Source organism: Protomyctophum parallelum (assembly GCF_964188405.1).
Source record: "Protomyctophum parallelum genome assembly, chromosome: 20".
NCBI lineage: Eukaryota > Metazoa > Chordata > Actinopteri > Myctophiformes > Myctophidae > Protomyctophum > Protomyctophum parallelum.
The window spans coordinates 29,633,328-29,653,209 of NC_139718.1; the positions used below are offsets into that span (position 1 = coordinate 29,633,328).

At 41.9% G+C, this 19,882-nt stretch overlaps 1 protein-coding gene across 1 annotated transcript; it reads right to left on the minus strand.

The window, feature by feature from the left end:
• Positions 1-172: 172 nt before the first annotated feature.
• Positions 173-19,032, minus strand: hhipl2 (HHIP-like 2; the record flags this gene model as incomplete). Its single annotated transcript, XM_083791679.1, has 10 exons — positions 173-346; positions 10,144-10,427; positions 11,955-12,037; positions 13,399-13,480; positions 15,221-15,366; positions 15,561-15,687; positions 15,980-16,311; positions 16,462-16,605; positions 17,240-17,892; positions 18,676-19,032. The coding sequence occupies 10 exons, from the start codon at positions 19,030-19,032 to the stop codon at positions 173-175; spliced, it is 2,382 nt and encodes a 793-aa protein (XP_083647805.1).
• Between the last annotated feature and the right edge of the window lie 850 nt (positions 19,033-19,882).

The following is a 19,882-nucleotide window of genomic DNA, read 5'->3' on the forward strand; positions in this document are numbered from 1 at the left end:
AGGTGTTTGGAGATGAATGGTGGTGCTAAACCATTAACGGCTTTAAAAACATATACGGTAGTAAATAAAGGTTCCAAGTCTGACTGGGGGGCAATGATGTGCACGGATGTTATTTTTGTTGCTTTAGCACAGTAGCTAGCAAAGGCTGCAGTTGCTGAAAGTGAAGAAAACACTAGCCAAAAAGTGAAGACTTGTCGCCAAAAGGGGAAGTCATCTCGCCCCGGGGCGAATGGCCTTCTGCTTGGGCCGAGTGGACTTGACGTTTTGGCGAATCGCCTAGACCACTCGCCCAGACCACTCGCCAAGGGCGAGTGGTCTTGCTACCCAATGGATCATCCAGTGATGACTGCCAATACAGGAAAGGAAAGGTGTTTAGTATGATACAGTACCTGTTGTTCAATCTCACACAGCCACAGTATCAGCTATTTCCAGTAGTAGATCTCTACTGTAACTGTATGACTCCACCATGTGTAAAAGGGGTTATTTCACAAACATGTTTGGGGTAATTTTAACAATTAACAATTTAGGCATTTAGCAGACGCTCTTAATCCAGAGCGATTTACGTTAAGCAAGAACAAAAAGCATGGCAATACATCACATATATAAAAAGTAGTTATCATGAAAGTGTAAGCTAAGAACGTAACAGTGGAATATCTGTCAGGAGTGAGGTTTAGATTGAACCCAGGATGCAAAGCCACAGTAGACAGAGTATATTTAAGAATTTAATAACAGAAAATAGGCTAATCTTACAGTAACAACCAGGCAGGAGAACAGTAGTCCAAACATGCTAATCTACAGAGCAGAATGCAGGCAGAACAGTAGCAGTCCAACAAATACAAGGCTTACTGTGTAGAAATGCGGGCAGTAAAGCAGGAAGTCCAAAACCGCAGAGTCCAAGAACAAGCAAGACCAAACACAAGGTTGACAAGGTATAACCTGACAATGAGTGTGTGAAATGAGCAGTCTTATAGGAGGTGGGTTGATTGGGGAAATGTTCTCAGGTGTGAAAGGGGCTTGGCACTGTTGGTCTGATGAGGGAGTGTGAGCAGGTGTGAGACAAGGACTGAGAGAAGGAATGGAATGTGGGAGTGGCTGAAGTGGGGACACGGTCTGTGGACAGACAGACGGTGACAATATCTATATAATGATACTATACTATACTATACTATACTATACTATACTATACTATACTATACTATACTATACTATACTATACTATACTATACTATACTACTCTACTTTTGTGAGGATAGTCAGGAGATGTTAATACAATCTGGGAATAAATTCCTTACCAATATATTTCTTCACCAATGTGTTTATAAAGGTGTCTAGTAACACATCTCACAAAGTGAATTCAGTTTCCCTGGGAGAATCTGTGACAGCTTCTGAAAGTTGGGGTACCATTTACAACCTATATATGCAGGCAAGATTTACACATTTTCATTTCGCTTTAAGTAGCATTTGTTTTGGCATGAAAAACACAAATGTGATGACCTCATCACAGTTGTGATATTGGAAATTAATGGCCATAGTGGTACTATGGATTTATAATTCTATGGTGAAGCCGGTCCTGCTGTACGGAGCAGAAACCTGGAGAACAACTTTAAACAATAAACACCATGACAAGAATCCAGACATTCATAAACACCTGCCTCAGAAGAATCCTCCGAATACGCTGGCCAAATAAAATCAGTAACCGGGAACTGTGGCAGCGAACAAGTCAACACCCGGTGGAGGAAGAAATCATCCAAAGGCGCTGGCGATGGATCGGCCACACTCTTTGAAAGCCTGCATCTAGCATCACACGATATGCCCTGATCTGGAACCCACAAGGGAGAAGGAAGAGAGGCAGACCACAAAACACCTGGCGCCGTGACCTGGATGCGGATGTGAAGAGATCTGGCCACACATGGGGACAGCTGGAGAAGATGGCCCAGGACCGGGATGTCTGGAGAGCTCTTGTTCGTGGCCTAAGCCCAAAGTTGGGCTATAGGCGTAAGTAAGTAAGTAAGTAAGTACTATAATAGGGCAATGTTAAAAGGGTGGCATTTGATTTGTTCATCAACGTAGCTTGCAAAGCATTTAGATCAAGGTCAATCTTAGCCAATCAGAATCTCTGCCATGCCTTCGGCCTGGCGGAGACAATAAATGAAACTGGAAGTGATGACACAAAAAACAAATGAACAGACAAAACTGGAAATGGAATACTATCAAATTGAAGCTGATAAATGATACATTTTGGTGGGGTTCTCTCTTCTGTTAGGAAGATGCTCTATTTTCTGTTATTTAAGAGCTGGAGAGAGCTGTTACCGAATACTCTGGCAATAGCAATGATTACTAGAATGTAGCTTTAATGATCAGAAAATATTACTTACAGCACTCTAACTAATATCCATCATCTATAGATAAGGTAGCCACTAGCCAGCATAGTATTATTACTTTAAACTCTAGAAATGTGAATATCTTTCCGTTGTCAACTTTCGTAGATTTTAATGCAAATTATGAATTCCCCCAAATGTGCCAAAGAGCTTTCTTCAAATAAGGAACAAAAATAACAAACAATTGTAAGCCAAGCACATCCTCTTTCAAGTCAGAAAAACGAGCTTGCATGTTGTTGCATGTTAAGTTTGTTAACAACGCCCCCCAGTTCATCAAAGCTAGTCAAGCTGTCAAGCCGCAGGTAATGACAAACTACAGTACAAGAAATGCTGTTGTTTAACAAGAGTCCATTCTGAACCACTGTGTTGCCCCTGTCACCTTCACAAAATGGATAATTTGAAGGGAAATAATGTCGGTTTTTGGACAAAGAATGTGTTCAAACACTGACTACTGTAGGTAAAATGGACATGGTTGGTGTAGAAAATCTGGCTGAATGCTGGTGCAACCATGTCATCTGAGTTTAGAACACCTCAGTACTCATGCGTAATTATCTCAGTCTATAATCTTTCTGGAGCCCTGTGGTCTGAAAGGGCACTCGAACCACCACAACGAACACGCTATAAAACATACAGTAGTAGAGATGTGGCAGTTTATTTATTTATCCTGTTTTCTTTTTTTTTGTGCTAAACTTTATCTTTTACTCTTACTTTGTTTAATAGGTTGTGTATTTGTTATGAATTTATTATTTGTACAGCACTTTGTATCTCAGCACTTTGTATCTCAGTCTATAATCTTTCTGGAGCCCTGTGGTCTGAAAGGGCACACGAACCACCACAACGAACACGCTATAAAACATATACAGTAGTAGAGATGTGTCAGTTTATTTATTTATCCTGTTTTCTTTTTTTTGTGCTAAACTTTATATTTTACTCTTACTTTGTTTAATAGGTTGTGTATTTGTTATGAATTTATTATTTGTTGAAAGTGTTTTATATACACCTTACCTTACATGAAATGTTTGTCCCAATGAGGACATTATAGCTACATGTGCAAAGAAATGCACTCCTGAATCTAGCATCACTTTATAACACTCAAGAGGTCATGCAGTGTGTTTTTTATTATGATCAGTGGTGTGGGGAGAATTAAATTACAGGCGGCATCTGAGGCACACACACTTAACAAGTACATAACCGTTTATTCTTATCACTTAATTGTGTTATAAAATTTGAGCTTTTTTGCAACACTCGACATTGGTTAGATAGAAGTTTCAAAAGTGAAGTTTTTCCCTGTTTGCTGCCTATAGTTCTACTTCAAACCTTTTTGATATGGTTTAAAAACAGACAGCAGTGATTAACTTGGATCAATGAGCTCACGACAGTCTAAAATAAGTGGCAGAGGAGGAAATTACATACATTCTTGCATGCAAACAGCTCTGAGTCTCACTGGACCTTTGTCAAGAGTATTTTAAACTAGAAAAAGTGCCCTTCTGGGCACAGGTCTCCACCAGGATAGGAATGTAGGACATTGCAGCTTGCCTTCATCTGGTGGTTGGATAAAAGGGCAACAAAAGTAAATTAGAGGTAAAAACACTTTTCGGCCAGTTATAGCGCCACCTTGAGGCTGAGTTGAAATTGTTCATGTGGCATTTCTTCCTCGGCCTAGTGGGAATGTGCGTGCACAATTTCACGGAAATCACGCGATGTGTTCATGATTTGCAGCATTTTGTTTGAAACTGAGCACTCCTGTGAACTTTGGAAGCCAATGTTAACCAATCAGGATGGAGTCTGAGAAATCTGAAAGACCCGTTTCGTTGAATGGCTCTAGAGAGACTGTGTACCAATTTGCGCGATGTTTGGACAAAATCTGTAGGTGTACTGTGCAAAAACTTGTTTTGCACAAAGCGGCCTCCTGGTGGCGCTATAACAGGCCGTTCTGGAATTTTTGGAGCAGAGGTTCATCGTTGGCATCCAGGGAGTGTGTGTGCAAAATTTGGCATCGCCCGGGTTAACGGTGGCCGAGATTAGCTGCTCACGGACACACGGACGGACGGACGGACGGACGGACGGACGGACACACACACGGACGGACGGACGGAGTGCAAAACATACTCTCCCCCCATGCCTTCGGCCTGGTGGAGACAACAACCATGATTCAGCCCAGCTGAGATATAGATCCAACATGAACAGGACCCAGAAAGGGCATCTGGGTGGCACAGAGCTAAAAGTTTATGTTCTCCATCATGGAGATCATAGGACGGTCAATCAGTGTTGCTCCATTTGCGACTACTACAGATATGACTGTTATACAGGTAATGAAACTATAGGAAAGTTACAACACATGCATTGAATGTGTGAAGCTCCTCATTGTCAGGTGAAAATAAAAATCTGAAGCAACATGTCATCTACACTCCCTAAAACAAAACTAGCAGCGAGTGACAAAGTGGAGATTTGGCAAGTTCTCTATAGAATATGCTTTTAATAGTTTATTTTCTGGATATGTGGGTTAGAACAGGTCTGGTACAGTAGCCTACACTATGACTACTGACTACCCTAAAAAAAAGATAGCCTACAGATCAAACACCTTAATAATAAATTTATAGACAAATTGGTAGGAAGCCAGCTGTGAGCCAACTGTGAAGATAGTGTTCAGTGCCGGTTTAATACTTTTTTTGCAATGACAGATGAGAGTGAGCACAATATTGGTCTGCATTGATTCAGTTCAGAGGGGTGGGTTTTCTTGGGGACAGGAATGGTTGGTGCAAGAACTGGCTTTTCCTCAGATCAATCAAGAATGCAAAACTTGCACAATGACGACAAATTAGAACAGGACTTCAACAGCATGGACACCAGGCTGGCACCCAACTCGTTGTCCACTGACTGTCTTTATGCCAATTGCCACGTATGATGATCTCAACTGATTCACTGAGTGTGTTTGGGACTGGCACGGTACAAAGCAAGGATGAGATGGGAATCACATGGAGGCTGCTTCATGTGCCTTGGAGCTCTTCCCTGTTTTCCATTCCATCTTCAGGGAGTCGCTCCAGTCTAGATTGCAACTTAACTCATAAACCACCAAAGTGGAAGTACATCAACCACAAAAGCACATCAAAGTCGTGCTGACATAGAGATCCCTCCAAACCCCTTTCTTTGTGAGTTGCTCAACTTGGTTTTATCCAAAAATTATTTCATGCATGAAAACTAATTCTACATTCAAACACTAGGCACAGCCATGGTGCTCATGGCTGTAGCCCCAAACATTGTTTACAATTTACAATTTAGGCATTTAGCAGACGCTCTTAATCCAGAGCGATTTACATTAAGCAAGAACAAAAAAGCATGGGAATACATCACATAAAAAGCATTTATCATGAAACATGCGTAAGCTAAGAAAGTAACAGTGGAATATCTATATAATGAAACTATACATATAAACTATACATATATATATACTATACTATGCTATACATATGTACTATGACGTGCTATGACTACATACAATGCAATTATAGTGCTGTCTACATAACATGCTAAAAGTCTGTATCAAATGCTATCCAAGTCTACAGAAATGCTATCTAAGGGGGTAGGGTAAGTGCTATGGGCCATGATGGAGTCTGAAAAGGTGGGTTTTCAGACTACGGCGGAAGATTGGGAGTGATGCTGCAGTTCTGACTGCAATGGGAAGTGCATTCCACAGTTTTGGAGCCAGAAGGGAGAAGAGTTTGGGACGTGTGGAGCGTTGTCCCGGCGTTTTTAGTGAGGGTACTTCCAGCTTCCCTGCGTTGGCTGATCTGAGTGCGCGGGAGGGTTTGTAGGGTTCAATCATACTTGCAAGATATGGGGGAGCCATACCTTTGGTTGCTTTGAATGCCAGCATCAGAGTTTTGTATTCTGTGCGGTCAGCGACCGGGAGCCAGTGGAGGAAGCGGAGCAGGGGGGAGACATGTGATCATTTTGGCTGGTTGAAGACCAAACGAGCTGCGTCATTTTGGATCAGTTGGAGAGGCTTAAGTGCACATGCTGGTAGGCCAGTAAGGAGGGAGTTACAATAGTCGAGTTTTGACAAGACAGATTAGGAGCTTATTGTGATGTCATCTGAAGATATAGTTTGACAGTGGTTGGAGCACAAAGAGGGTTGATTTAGAGGCAAATTCTTTGCTGTGACAACACTGGCAGTGGTTCTGTGGCAGAAGATTGGGAGTGATGCTGCAGTTCTGACTGCAATGGGAAGTGCATTCCACAGTTTTGGAGCCAGAATGGAGAAGAGTTTGGGACGTGTGGAGCATTGTCCCAGAGTTTTTAGTGAGGGTACTTCCAGCTTCCCTGCGTTGGCTGATCTGAGTGTGCGGTAGGGTTTGTAGGGTTCAATCATGCTTAGAAGATATGGGGGAGCCATACCTTTGGTTGCTTTGAATGCCAGCATCAGAGTTTTGTTGTTGGTGACTGGGGAAATTTATTTGAGGATAGCCCATTTCTCACTATGGAAATGTTACATCAATGATACTAATGTTACTACGGTTTACTTAGGGGGGCACGCTGGCGCTTAACACGGAGCCCACCAGAAGCGTAGAAAGCGTAGATTAACTTTTGTCTGGCAGCCCGCCAACAGCGTAGCCTACGTTTTCTAGGCTATTTTAAAGATGCACGCACATCCACTTGCACTCTATGTGCTGCTTTCAATGGCCTGTATCTACAAATCGGCGCAATGAATGAATGAACAAGGTTTTTTAACGGCCGACAGCAGGCGCTGTGATACTCGCGGTCTGGTTTTTTCTGCACCGAGCGAGAGAACAACAACCGGTCAAGACACCACACACAGCATTACGTCATCGTAACACCCGGTTACGGATATTTGGCTCTTCAAAATATGGGTTGAAAGGGGGAAACCGTGGCAATGCGCGATAAATAGATTAATTAATCCTGGCAGTGTTAAGGTCACCTCACCCGATCCATTCCTTTCCAATGGCGGGGCTCCCCCATCTGCCCCGTTCTCACTTCTTGCCAATAAACGTCCACCGAAATAATTTCTCTCCAATCGAATATTTCCCCCCGCCGATTTCTTTCCAATCCGTCGCCCGTCCCCTTTTCCTGCCAATAAAATCGTGTTCCTGCTGTCCATTTCCCTCCTCCCTCCCCCGATGTAAACAAATCCTCCCTCCTCCTCTCTGCAAGTTGCCGAATGTCGATCCGGTCTGTGTCCAGAGCGGATATGAAACGGTGTAATTGTGTACAGGTCATGAGAATACATTGTCTCTGCTGAATAATTAATTGGATATCACAGCACTTTTAACTGTTTTACAATTAGTCAAAGAAACAGAGAGGGACACACGTTTTTGTGTGTGAAGCCTCTGAGGAAGATCGACGGCTGTCGAAACTGCAGTTTACAGGCTACATAGGGGACATATATAGCCCCTTAGATAGCACTTCATGTAGACTTAGCATTTTATACAGACTTATAGCATGTTACATAGACAGCACTAGAATTGCATTTTATGTAGTCATAGCACTTTATAGTACTTATGTATAGTGTATAATATAGTATTGTATGCATAGTTGTCTCCACCAGGCCGAAGATATGTGGGGAGAGTATGTTTTGCACTCCGTCCGTCCGTCCGTCCGTCCGTCCGTTAGCAGCTAATCTCGGCCACCGTTAACCCGGTCGATGCCACATTTTGCACACACACTCCCTGGATGCCAACGATCAACCTCTGCCCCAAACTTTCCAGAACGGCCTGTTATAACGCCACCAGGAGGCCGCTTTGTGCAAAACAAGTTTTTGCACAGTACATCTACAGATTTTGTCCAAACATCACGCAAATTGGTACACAGTCTCTCTACAGCCATTCAACGAAACCGCTCTTTCAGATTTCTCACACTCCATCCTGATTGGTTAAGATTGGCTTCCAAAGTTCACAGGAGTGCTCAGTTTCAAACAAAATGCTGCAAATCATGAACACATCGCGTGATTTCCGTGAAATTGTGCACCCACATTCCCACTAGGCCGAGGACAAAATGCCACATGAACAATTTCAACTCAGCCTCAAGGTGGCGCTATAACTGGCCAAAAAGTGTTTTTACCTCTAACTGCACGGATCTGTGGATAACTTTGTATGCCAACTCCCTAGAGGCCAAGGAAAAATCTTTGTCTGGAATTTTTCACATCTGCTCTTTATAGCGCCACCAGGAGGGCGACATATGTAAAACACATTTTCTATTATTACTCCTTCAGATTTTATCCAAATTTCACGCAAATCGGTACACATCATCTCCATAGTCATGTGATCAAGACAGGTTTGTTTGATTTCTCATATTCCATCCTGATTGGCCACGATTGGCTCCTACAGTTTTCAGGAGTAGCAAATGGCCACAACTCCTCAACGCAGCGTCCGATTGCGATGAAACTGTGCATGCATATTCCCACTAGGCTGAGGAAGAATCCTGGTGGAGACCTGTGCCGATTGGCACTTTATCTAGTTTATATATAGTTTCATTATACTTCACTGTTACGCTCTTAGCTTATACCCATGTTAAACTACTTTTTATGTATGTGATGTATGCCATGCTTTTTTGTTATTGCTAAGTGTGTAAATCGCTCTGGATTAAGAGCGTCTGCTAAATGCCTAAATTGTAATTGTAACATATAGGCTACACTCTGGGGAAGCCCCACAATTTTCATTTGTGTGTGTGTATTAGGCTTTACCTCCGTTTTTGTCCCCCATCAAATAATATATAATATATAATATAATTGTGTACTGTATGTCTTGTGTTAAGTCCGCATGAAATAGAAATTTAAAACGCATACTCAGTGGCTGATGTCACCTCACTTACTCCATCATCAGTCACACATTGGAAATGACATGTTCACTTGCAACATTGAAGGACATCTGTTCCAGCTGAATTCACTCAATTGAACGCTGACAACTTGACAAGTGAAAGACTGCCCTTGGGTGGGTAAATACGGCCCTGTCCATAACCCAATGTATCAAGGATCTTATTTGTCATATCATGCCACACATTTTAACCAGAATCAAACAGGAACCCATTCAGCATGCAAACCAATAAGGACCGTGATGCCAAGCTTAATTCTCACCTTAATGCAAAAGCTAAAGGCATAACTCTTTCTGCAGCAGCAGCTTCACTATCATTCACTACCCCCGATTGCTAAACAATATTTTATGGTATCTCCCTGTCTCTGTCTGTCTGTCTGTCTGTCTGGTTACTACATACCGATCAATGAAAAAAATAAAAATAAAGCTGTTTATTTCACAAATAATTGTTTAATAATTATTGGTATTTACAAATGACCAATATTTGTACAATACAATCCAATCCCAAATCAAAAGTTCACACACTGTCAGCCTGGACTAATCAGTCACTGGACTTGTTTGAATGGGGAGTCAGGGGAGTTAAGAATCCAGAATCTGGATCAGTTAACAGTTAAATCAGCAGGGGCACTGGTGCCTTGTGGGCTGGGCAACAAGACCACTGTGGCTTTAGGCGGGCATATGTTTTGAGGGACATAATGCCACACTGATTTGGGGCACGGTGGCCTCTATGAAATTCCTGCCCTGGTCTGGAGTGTATTATTTTTCAAGTTGATAGGTTTGTTTTTGTTTTTCAAATTCTCTGTAGATGTTTGATTTTTGCCATTCTTCAGTTTGTTCTTTGTTGGCAATTTCTTTTTTTGGCTTTTGGCATTTTTTCTCAGAAGGTTTTTCACAGGGGTCTTCTTTTTAGTCTGTACATTTGATGTCTGTTTTAACTTGACCTTTGTTTGTGCCACCTGCTTGTTGATCACTTTTGTTTTCCTCAGTTTTTCCAACTTCTTTTTTTTCAATGCTTTCCTATCCGCTGACTTCCATCTAGGCTTCAACGCAGTAGTGGTGGTAGTAGTAGTGGTTGTGGATGAGGTAGCAGTTGTAGTGGTCACAGTCCTCGTGCTGGCAGTGGCTGAGGTAGGGCTGGTCTGTGTCGTCGCTGGCGGTTTGGTAGTCAGCTTTAATTTTTTCAGGGGAGGTCGCGTGGGTTTCTCATTTGTGTCCAGTAAAGTAACTGAAATGGCACACATGTTAGTAGGCTATATAAGTAAGTAAGTAGGCCTACACATCATTGTCACATCTTCTATGGAGGATTTATCCCAGTAGGCCACATATGGCATTTTAAATCTAGGATTACTTTGCTCCAAAAAAGGTTCTGCTTAACCTGACTCCGCCAGAGCCTCCTGCTCTCAGGGAGCAGGGGGGGGGAACCCTGTGTCCTCTCTGCTGCCCCATCTGGCGGAGTCAGGTTAGCTTCTGCTGAATGCCTGAAATGTTTTCCTCTTTTGTGTCTTTCTATTTTAAATATGTTTGATCAGCACTGCCTTCTATAATTGTTACGTATATGACCTCAGTCTCATTATACGAATTGGCAATTTATAGATGGATGAAATGCAGGGTGAAGAATAGTTTTTCTGAGTTTTACAAGTTTACTTAAATATAGTAAACAATAAAATTGCTTGCCAGAACTGATTACATCCTCCCAATGTGTTTTTAGAACTATTCCATGCTCTCACTGGACAGTACTGTATCTAGACTTTATATGCCTCTGGTGGCAGACAGCTGTGCTTGAGGCATTTTTTCTGATGTCCATACAGTAGGTCTGTCCATACAGTAAGTAAAGTACATAAGCTTGTCCATAGATACGTTCGTCCCAACCTTGTTAACACGATATCTCAGGAACACCTAGCCCTGGTTCTCTCGTATTCATACAAGAGTCAAGGCTTAACTGCACCCTGTTTTTTATTTACAACGTTTACGTATATATAAACATTCGGAATTCAAATATAAAGTACTCACAATTTGTCCCACGGGTGTTAGTTAGTTGCTGCTCCAGCGATTAGAATTGCTGCATCCCGTGTTGTTTAATAAAAAGCATTTTTATCTGAGCTGTTATTTTGTCATTGGCTTTCAACTACGCGCCCCTATCGGTCGGGAGGAGGGTGGCACTCGGTGTGTTCGATATAGGTACGCTGACCGCCCTGCCAATACAGACTAATAGGCGAGTGCGCTCCCGGTGTGCAACTGTGGATTTCCCAAACGAACTCCGTTTGAAAAAAGTAGCCGGGGCGCTCGGATAAAAATGCTTTTTATTAAACAACACGGGATGCAGCAATTCTAATCGCTGGAGCATATACGTAAACGTTGTAAATGTAGCGAGCGCAAAAAACAGGGTGCAGTTACGTCATGACTGTCATGATAATCATCATGGCAGTCATGTTTCAGGGCTAAGGAACACCTTGAGGGATGAATTGACTAGGTTGGTAAAGGTCACTGTGACCTCATAAAACATGTTAATCAATTCGTTCACTTAATTCACTAGTATACACTAAGTCTGGACAGACAAGGTAGTTTTCATTTACTTATAAATTGAGTACTGGCAGCCATGGAAAATAAATCACAAAAAACTAATCACAGTAAACTGTAATTTCGAAATGTGTTTTTCCCCATCATCAGGTCTGGTATGTGCAGTTATGAAATGAGCTGGCATAAAGGATATAAAAAAGGCAATAAAAACACAAAGGTAACTCAGGTAACTTACTTTCCCTGGGAATGAATGGAACCTTTTTCCCTCTCACTTTCACAGGGAGTGGTTTTTGCTTGCATTTTCCTGGAGGTGCTCTCCTGTACATTTTTAGATACAATAGCAGGGATAAGGTTTTGGTTTAAAAAAACAAAAACAAAACTATTATACATAAATACAGTACTGGTAAGTCAATGCTAGAGACCTAACATCGCTTGTCTACATTATGTGCTGTATTGTGAAACATGTGTGAGCATGTCCCTGGTGAAGATACCTGATGCACTATTACTGCTAATAGAAAAAATGTCATTGCTTTTTCTTGCATGGGTTGAAAGTTGCATGGGTTAAAGTTGTTGAAAGAATGAAAAAATGTGTTGTATGCCTTTACTGTCATAAATCTATGTATTAATCAGGCTTTATGTTGCCTTGAACAGCAGGCCAGTCGCCTACTGGGCAAGTAGACCACTTGGAATCTTTCAAATGCAGTACAATGAAATCATGATATCCAGATGGCTGCTGACATAAAACCTAGGTTTTCTGCATGAGGATTTGAATTTGAGGGAGAACTTTTTTTGTATAATTTCTCTTCCACAAATCTCAAATCTTGTTTATTTTTTAACAATACTTTACCCGCTTTTCAATCCCGAGTTAGATAAGCCAACTGTACTATCCTCTTTTAACTCGATCGCACGATCCCTCTGCTGTTTGGATCGCGATACATGTTTTTATTAAATCGATTTAAATTGTCGCCAGTTTATATCGACATATATATTGATACTGTATAAGATATATCGTTACATGCCTAAATAGCTCAAAGTTCAGACACGTTTATTGGTGGCTATCTAGTGTAGAAAAACAGTAGATGTGACTCAGGTCACCAAGGAAGGAGTCCAAGATTGTGAATGGAAAGAATGAAAGACATCTGACATCGGAGCCATCTAATGATTCTGTCAGCCCTGCCGTATTATGGATGTGTCTAATAAAATGAAGTAACTTAAGGTATAACTGCAGCCTTTAGGTCATTCAATAAGGGAGATTCAATAGGAAAAAAAGAAAATGAATCGGATTGGTTGACAACAATATGTGAAGGAAACCTGCCTATGTGTAGAACTGTAGATCAAGGCACCAAACTGAAGATATTTCTGATAGACAAAGGGTCAGCATTTGACTACAGTTCCTGATGTTTTGTGTGTGGCTGCAGCAGAAGACAAATTTCCCTTGTGGACAATAAAGTTTACCTTGACCTTGACCTACAGTACATATTGGTACAACTAACATAAGTTTTACATTACAGTTGCATTTCAGGCATTCAACAAAACTCATAACCAGAGCGACTTGAATTTAATTCAACATCAAAATAAGTTTACCGCCACAATTATTATCTGATTATTATAGTGGCAAGTTTGACTGCGCAACTGCAGTATCTGCATGCACAAGTCATGGCTTTATAGTATTGACATACCTGGATGGATCCACAAACTTGAAAACTGTCCCAAATGGAGACATGGTACTAGGGTACGAGGTAGCGAGAAAATACAGTTCCCCTGTGGAGAGAAAACAACCAGAAAGACAACACAACTCATCAAAGCAATGCAAGCTCATTTCTATAGCACATTGCATACACAAAGGCTATAGGCTATATGACAGGGGGAAAAAAACATGTAAAGAGAAATAAAGAATAGAATGTATAATATAGATAAATAAAGGAATAGAATGGCATAAAGAATAATGGCCAAAGTCACACTCATATCATATATCATTATTCTGCAAGGATATTTATCCTTGGCCTGGGCCGTGGCTCAGTGGTCCAGGCACCTTGGCTGGTAATCCAGTCTGGCAGTGTGCCATGGGTTGGACTCCCGATCCCGACGGCCTTTGCTGCATGTCTTCCCCCCATCTCTCTCCCCATTTCCTGTCAGCCTACTGTCTGTCCCTCCATAAATTATATATCAAATAAATTTATTTATACTTAAATCCAAACTATTTTTGAATGCTCTAGTCTAGCGACTTAAAATATGTGTCAGCTTAGAACTGACAGGCACAAACCTGTCACATTATGCAGTATAAGCACCAATCTCTTTATTATAGACTAATATGATATAGCCTGGTTAATAAACCAGACCGAATCAGCCATTGGCAAAAGTAAATTGCCTGCCGGTGGATTACGGTCTGGAGAGGCTCAATTGTACGCCCATTTCCTACACCAGAGAAATGGGGCGGCCAATCGGGACACAGTATGCAATATGGGCAGGCTTTGGTACAGTGACTTTCAATGCTTGAGACCTTTGACTGACAGTAGCTCTGACCAATTGCGTCAAAGAGAAAATGTTTCAACCCGCCCCCCTTGGAAATGAAATCCAAGCTGAGCCTCCCCAGACTAATATTCCGCGGTCCGTGCGATATTAGTCTGGTTTATTAACCAGGCTAAATATGATAAACACTCATAACACTGTGTTAAAAAAATCCACACCAAAACATTAACATATCTACTTGTCTTCATTCTAATGCGGGCATTTTAGTAGCTCCAAACTTTATTTTTCTTCATGAATCGTCTATTAATAGTGTTCTGGTACTCACACATGCACTGTTTGTCACCATACAGAACCACGGCCTGGCCCAGGCCTTAATTTTGAGGCCCGTTGAGAACTCTACCGCTGGGTTCTGTATGAACGGCAGCACGATCGAGTGTGACAAACAGGACACTATTAATAGACGATTCGTGAAGAATAAATAAAGTTTGGAGCTACTAAAATACCCACATTAGAATGAATTAAGACAACTAGCTCCATTCTAACTGCATTTTACTGTGGGAGGGGTGGGGAAAATGGAAAACAGGGGGCATCTATGAAACAATTCAAGGTCAACATGTATGTTGGGACAGGATTATAGGCTGATTCAGTGTGGATTTCTCCTTTAAGGAGGAACATGGTAAGACATTAGCGTGTGTCTCTGATTGGTTCTCGCCTCTCTGAGTTCCTCTATATAATCTTTACCTGTTGCTTTTGGAAACAGATACCCAATGAAGGTCGTGAGAGCGAAACGTTGTAACCTAATAAAGTAGCCTAATAAACTACTGCTATATAAGTGAAGACAGTGTGCGGGACCTTTTTCTCAAGGAGGAACAAGTAAAAACAACATCCAAACTATCCATCAACACATTTGTACATGTTTAATTTCTTCCTACAACACAATGCTCCACAAGAATCAACAATAAATGATTCACAAAATTAACAAGTTTAATGCTAGAAAATGATCTATGATGAGTTGATGAAATACTGAATTACCTGCTTCATCTTCAGCAAAGGAAATGATAAACTTGTGGTAGTGGTTGATCAGTCCTGGAAATGAACATGTCTTTGTGTTTCCCATGCACACACTCCTTTCCTTCCAGGTCCCTGTGGTCCTATCCTCTTGCAAAGCCATAATTCGACTGGTTGGACAGGTTAGCCGTTAGAGTACAGTTTATTTCATGTATAGTGCATTGGTATTTGTTAAATGCTATCAGGATACCATGGGTAAAAGTGTAATATTAAAAATAGGAAAAAGGAGAGAAGAGAGGAGAAGGAGCGCATCTCTTTGGTACAACTGGGTGACAGAATTGCAAATAAAGAGTTTCGAACATACCCACTCATGAAGTCTCCAAACACGTACAGGCCATTGAGATTTGGGGATTCACATCCTCTGTACACATAACCTCCTGTCACAGACTTCCCAACATGATGGCTATAGGCAAATATAGGGAGGATGTCATCTGTTATGGTGAAGAAAGATGCAGTGAGTTTTTCCATGGAACCAGTGATTCTCAAAGCTTTCCATATCAAGGTCGGATCTCCAAATTAATTTAACCCCTATCTGACAATATGTTGTGCCAAACAAGGACCCCTGACACAAGATTTGTGTTATTTGCTATTTCCAAATAGCCAATTAGCCATTGTATATAAGTGGTTTTGAAAACTTTTGATGCTATATTAACTCATTTTGCTGGGGAACCCCATTTTGAGAACCACTACTCTAAACAAGTATTAGGGAAACATAATACTCACTCAATGAGGAGTTGTGGCAGAGTTTGAGATCATAACATTCAAAGCCCTCCTTGGCTCTCCATCCGTAGTTTCCCCCCTTCACAATAATATCCACCTCCTCATAGCGGTTCTGGCCTACGTCTCCACAGAAGATCCTGCCCCTGCCATACTGGCTGACTGGGTCTCCACGATCCACAGAGCAGCGCCACATGTTCCGGACCCCGAATGCATACACCTCCGGCAGAGCATCCTGCTCCCAGATGAAAGGGTTATCAGGGGGGATTCTGTAGTGCTTTCCATTAGCATCGCTTCCGTCTACATCGATGCGGAGGACCTTCCCTAACAGCGCAGTCCTATTATAGGTGTGAAAAGGAGTGTGCAAGATTTAAGTGATGTTACATTAAGCATTTCTGTGAGGTTTTACTGTATAATTCTATAACTGTTGAAACATTGGTTATGAAAGGAAATATGGGTTTCTGCACAGTATTAAACTTGTCCCTTACTTGTTTTGAGCATTACCATACTTCCCAAACGGATCCCCTGCTTTTCCACCATCCCCAGTAAAGATGTACAAGTATCCATCAAGGCCAAAGAGAATCTGACCTCCATTGTGATTGGCTGCTGGCTCTTCAATCTCTAGAATGACCCTTAATGAAGGAGGAGGACAGAATTAGATTTTTCTTTCACGCTCATCCATTTCCTAGAAAAGAACAACATAATTATGATATGCAGATGTTTTTCTTGGAAAATGTAGTCATTTTTAGCTGATGTCAGATTCACAGTAACTTTTAGCTAAGATTTCACATTGGTTTACCAAGTGCAAAATAATATCTGATTGGTATGAAAACCAACTCAGTTCAACTTCCACCAGTAATGTTACTAGACCACCCTGTTGATTTTAGTGTTGTCTACACAAGAAACTTTATTCATCCAAAGTCGAGATTATAGAGACATCAATGTCTGCTTTCAATCTTCTGAGGGTTCCTTTGCAGTATTTCAGGCCCCCAAGCAACTCTGTCATCTGGCTTTAACCTTTTCAACACAAGCTTTGCCACATGTCACTGATTTTAAATACGGTGGCAAATTGTCAAACATGCTCATGCAAGTTACTGGTGTTGGGAAGTACTAGGCCCTATAGTCTTCTAGGTCATATAGGGTGGAGCGAGGAAGTAGTCTTTTATAGGCTTGTTAGAAGAAAACACTTTGATGAGTGAGTGAAGGGCAAGGCAGGCCCCTCGTCAACCTCGGGAAAGAAGAGGATCCCCGCAGCATATAAACTACCTTTCTGAATATGGATTAGCCATATTCATGTCATAGTCGGAGACCCTCATCTCACTGATACGGATCTTCTCAAGCCTGCCGTTGACCACGATGGAATAGTAGATGAAAAAGCGGCCATTGTCTCTGTATTGCGGGTGGAAGGCCATTCCCAGAAAGCCCCTTTCATCCCCAAACCATGGTGTGGTCAGTACCTCCCCGGTCATGTCCAGAAATGGCTTCTCCAGGCGGCTGCCATCACGCAAATAGACCCACACGAAGCCCACTTGCTCTGCGATAAACATGCGGTGCGTGTCGTCACGGCTGTGGATCATGAGCACAGGGTTCCGGAGGTTGTTCGCGACCTCGACCAGGCAAAGTTGGAGACACCCCTTAGGGTCTTCCACCACACTGCCCAGGTTGCTGTTCAGGAGTGTGTTCTTCAGGACATTGGGGTAGCAGTAATCTTGGTCAGCTAGTTCAACCATGCTGCAGAAGGTCGTTGCATCCCGCTCACTGGTGTCCCGCAGGAGTTTGTTCTCCGTCAGATACTTAATCACGTAGCCACATTTACCATGGAAGTCTGAGCAGAAGGCAAAGCACAGCCCGGGTATTTCTCTGACAGGGGTGTAGGGGTCTTCAGCATCGTAGAGATGAGCTGCATAAGGAGAGCACTCCTAAGAGGGATGAGGAAATAGTCAGACTGTTAATACCCCCGCTCAGGGCTGTGATTTTAAGAACACAACATCAGTTGTCTTTCAGTTTCAGGTGTCAGTATGCTGTCATCCTGTTATTAAGACTGTGTAAAGTCAACAAAAGGAATACAATACAACCCCTTTACCAACTCTCCCCGGGCGTACAGCCCACGGAACAGCGCGGCCTGGTATTCCTGAAGTAATCTAAGTAAATTATGCTTTAACGGTTAAACCTAACCTTATTCCTAACCTTAACCTCAGTAAAACTATGCCTAAACCTAAACTTATTTCTAACCTTATTCTCAGTAAAACAAAATAAAGAATACAAGAACCGCCGCACCGAGCTGTTGGCGTGAGGTCGGTGGAAAAAAGCTGGGGCGAGATGGAATTGGGGCGACCGTACCTCGTACCTGTTACCAACAAAAGTATAATAATTATGGAAAGTTACCATGTTAGTCTTGACTCTAGTTTTTCCTACTTTTTTACCATGATGTGACAGGTAGTCAAAGTTAGGGGAATGTGAGGGGGGAAAATTATGTTTAAAAAAAAAAAGAAATAAAATAAAAAAACTTCCTGGTAGAAACAATTTAATGCTTCTATGCTAGAATTAAAATTAAAAAAATGTATAAATCAATAAAAATGTAGGCTATGCATAGCCTACATTTTGAGGTGACGCTTTGCCCCCTGCATGACCAGTGTCATACTGTGCGTTGTGACACATCTGGACGTGCAGATATTACTATTATAATGTAGGCTATTATTTACCTGGCACAAGATTTCTTTCAACATGTCACTGCAGAGCTCATATCCGGGGATATCCTCCAAGAAGTCAATGATGTCCCAATACCTCTCGGCAATGATATTGTCCGTTTTCTGGTCGCAGCAGCCAAACTCTTCATACTGCCGACAAAACTCCAGGTGCCAATGAGGTTTGAAAGGTGGTGCAAAGTCCAGACACTGGGGGTGAGGCGATACCTGTTGAACTGGGATGAGCAGAATAAGGACTAGAAGCATGATGAGCTGGGGAAAGTGCGGTGTTTGTCTAGCTGATCTCGATTCCCCGCGTAATAACGCGCGGCAGGCTCCTCTTGCATGGAGAGCCGCATCCTGCACCCTTGACATCTTTGCCGTCGGTCTGCCGTTGACTCTTCTCACACACTCAATGATTGAACTGCGCCGCGCGTGTGTATGTGCATGCCTGTGCGCGCGTGCATGTTGTATAATTTACGTAGCATATGGCTACTGCATACAGCCACCTGCGTCATGAGGACAGTCTCACAGGCTTCTGCCAGAAAGGTTTTTATAGACTAATTTAATCTTAAACTTAAAGTTTTGTTAATGGGACTTTGATTATCTGTTGATTGTTGACGTTTTTCTAGTCTATGCCATGAAATTGACTGAGCTGCAAAACCTGCCTGCCCAGCAGCAACACCATTAAGTTATGACAAGTATGCTAATGTGGGAGATAATTTATGATTCCATAAAGTGGGCTACCTGAAGATAAAAAATATGAATAGGCCTAATAATAATCATGGACATAATTGTTTTTCCCATGGTGTTTCCCTATATTGCGCGCGCACGCACACACACACACACACACACACACACACACACACACACACACACACACACGCACACAGATGTATAAAGGAGTGCAAACTGATACCACAAACTATAATTTTGTTTGACATTTTTGTAACCGCAGTCAGAGATGTTTTCTGCTCCACACTTTACTGTCACAGCATGTCTTTTCATGATTTGAATATAGACCTATAGTAGGCTAGCGGCTACTGTCAACGCACGTGTGTCATCATTCTGATCCGATGCCAAGTTTTGTGATTACACTTACAGAGCGATCATCACCAAAGATTCTAAATAATTAAGGGACTAGGCCCTAGTGGGGGTCTCCGTAGGGGTATGTAATAATGTTCATGAATTTATTTCTAAAATATACTAAGTTATTTGAAAATAT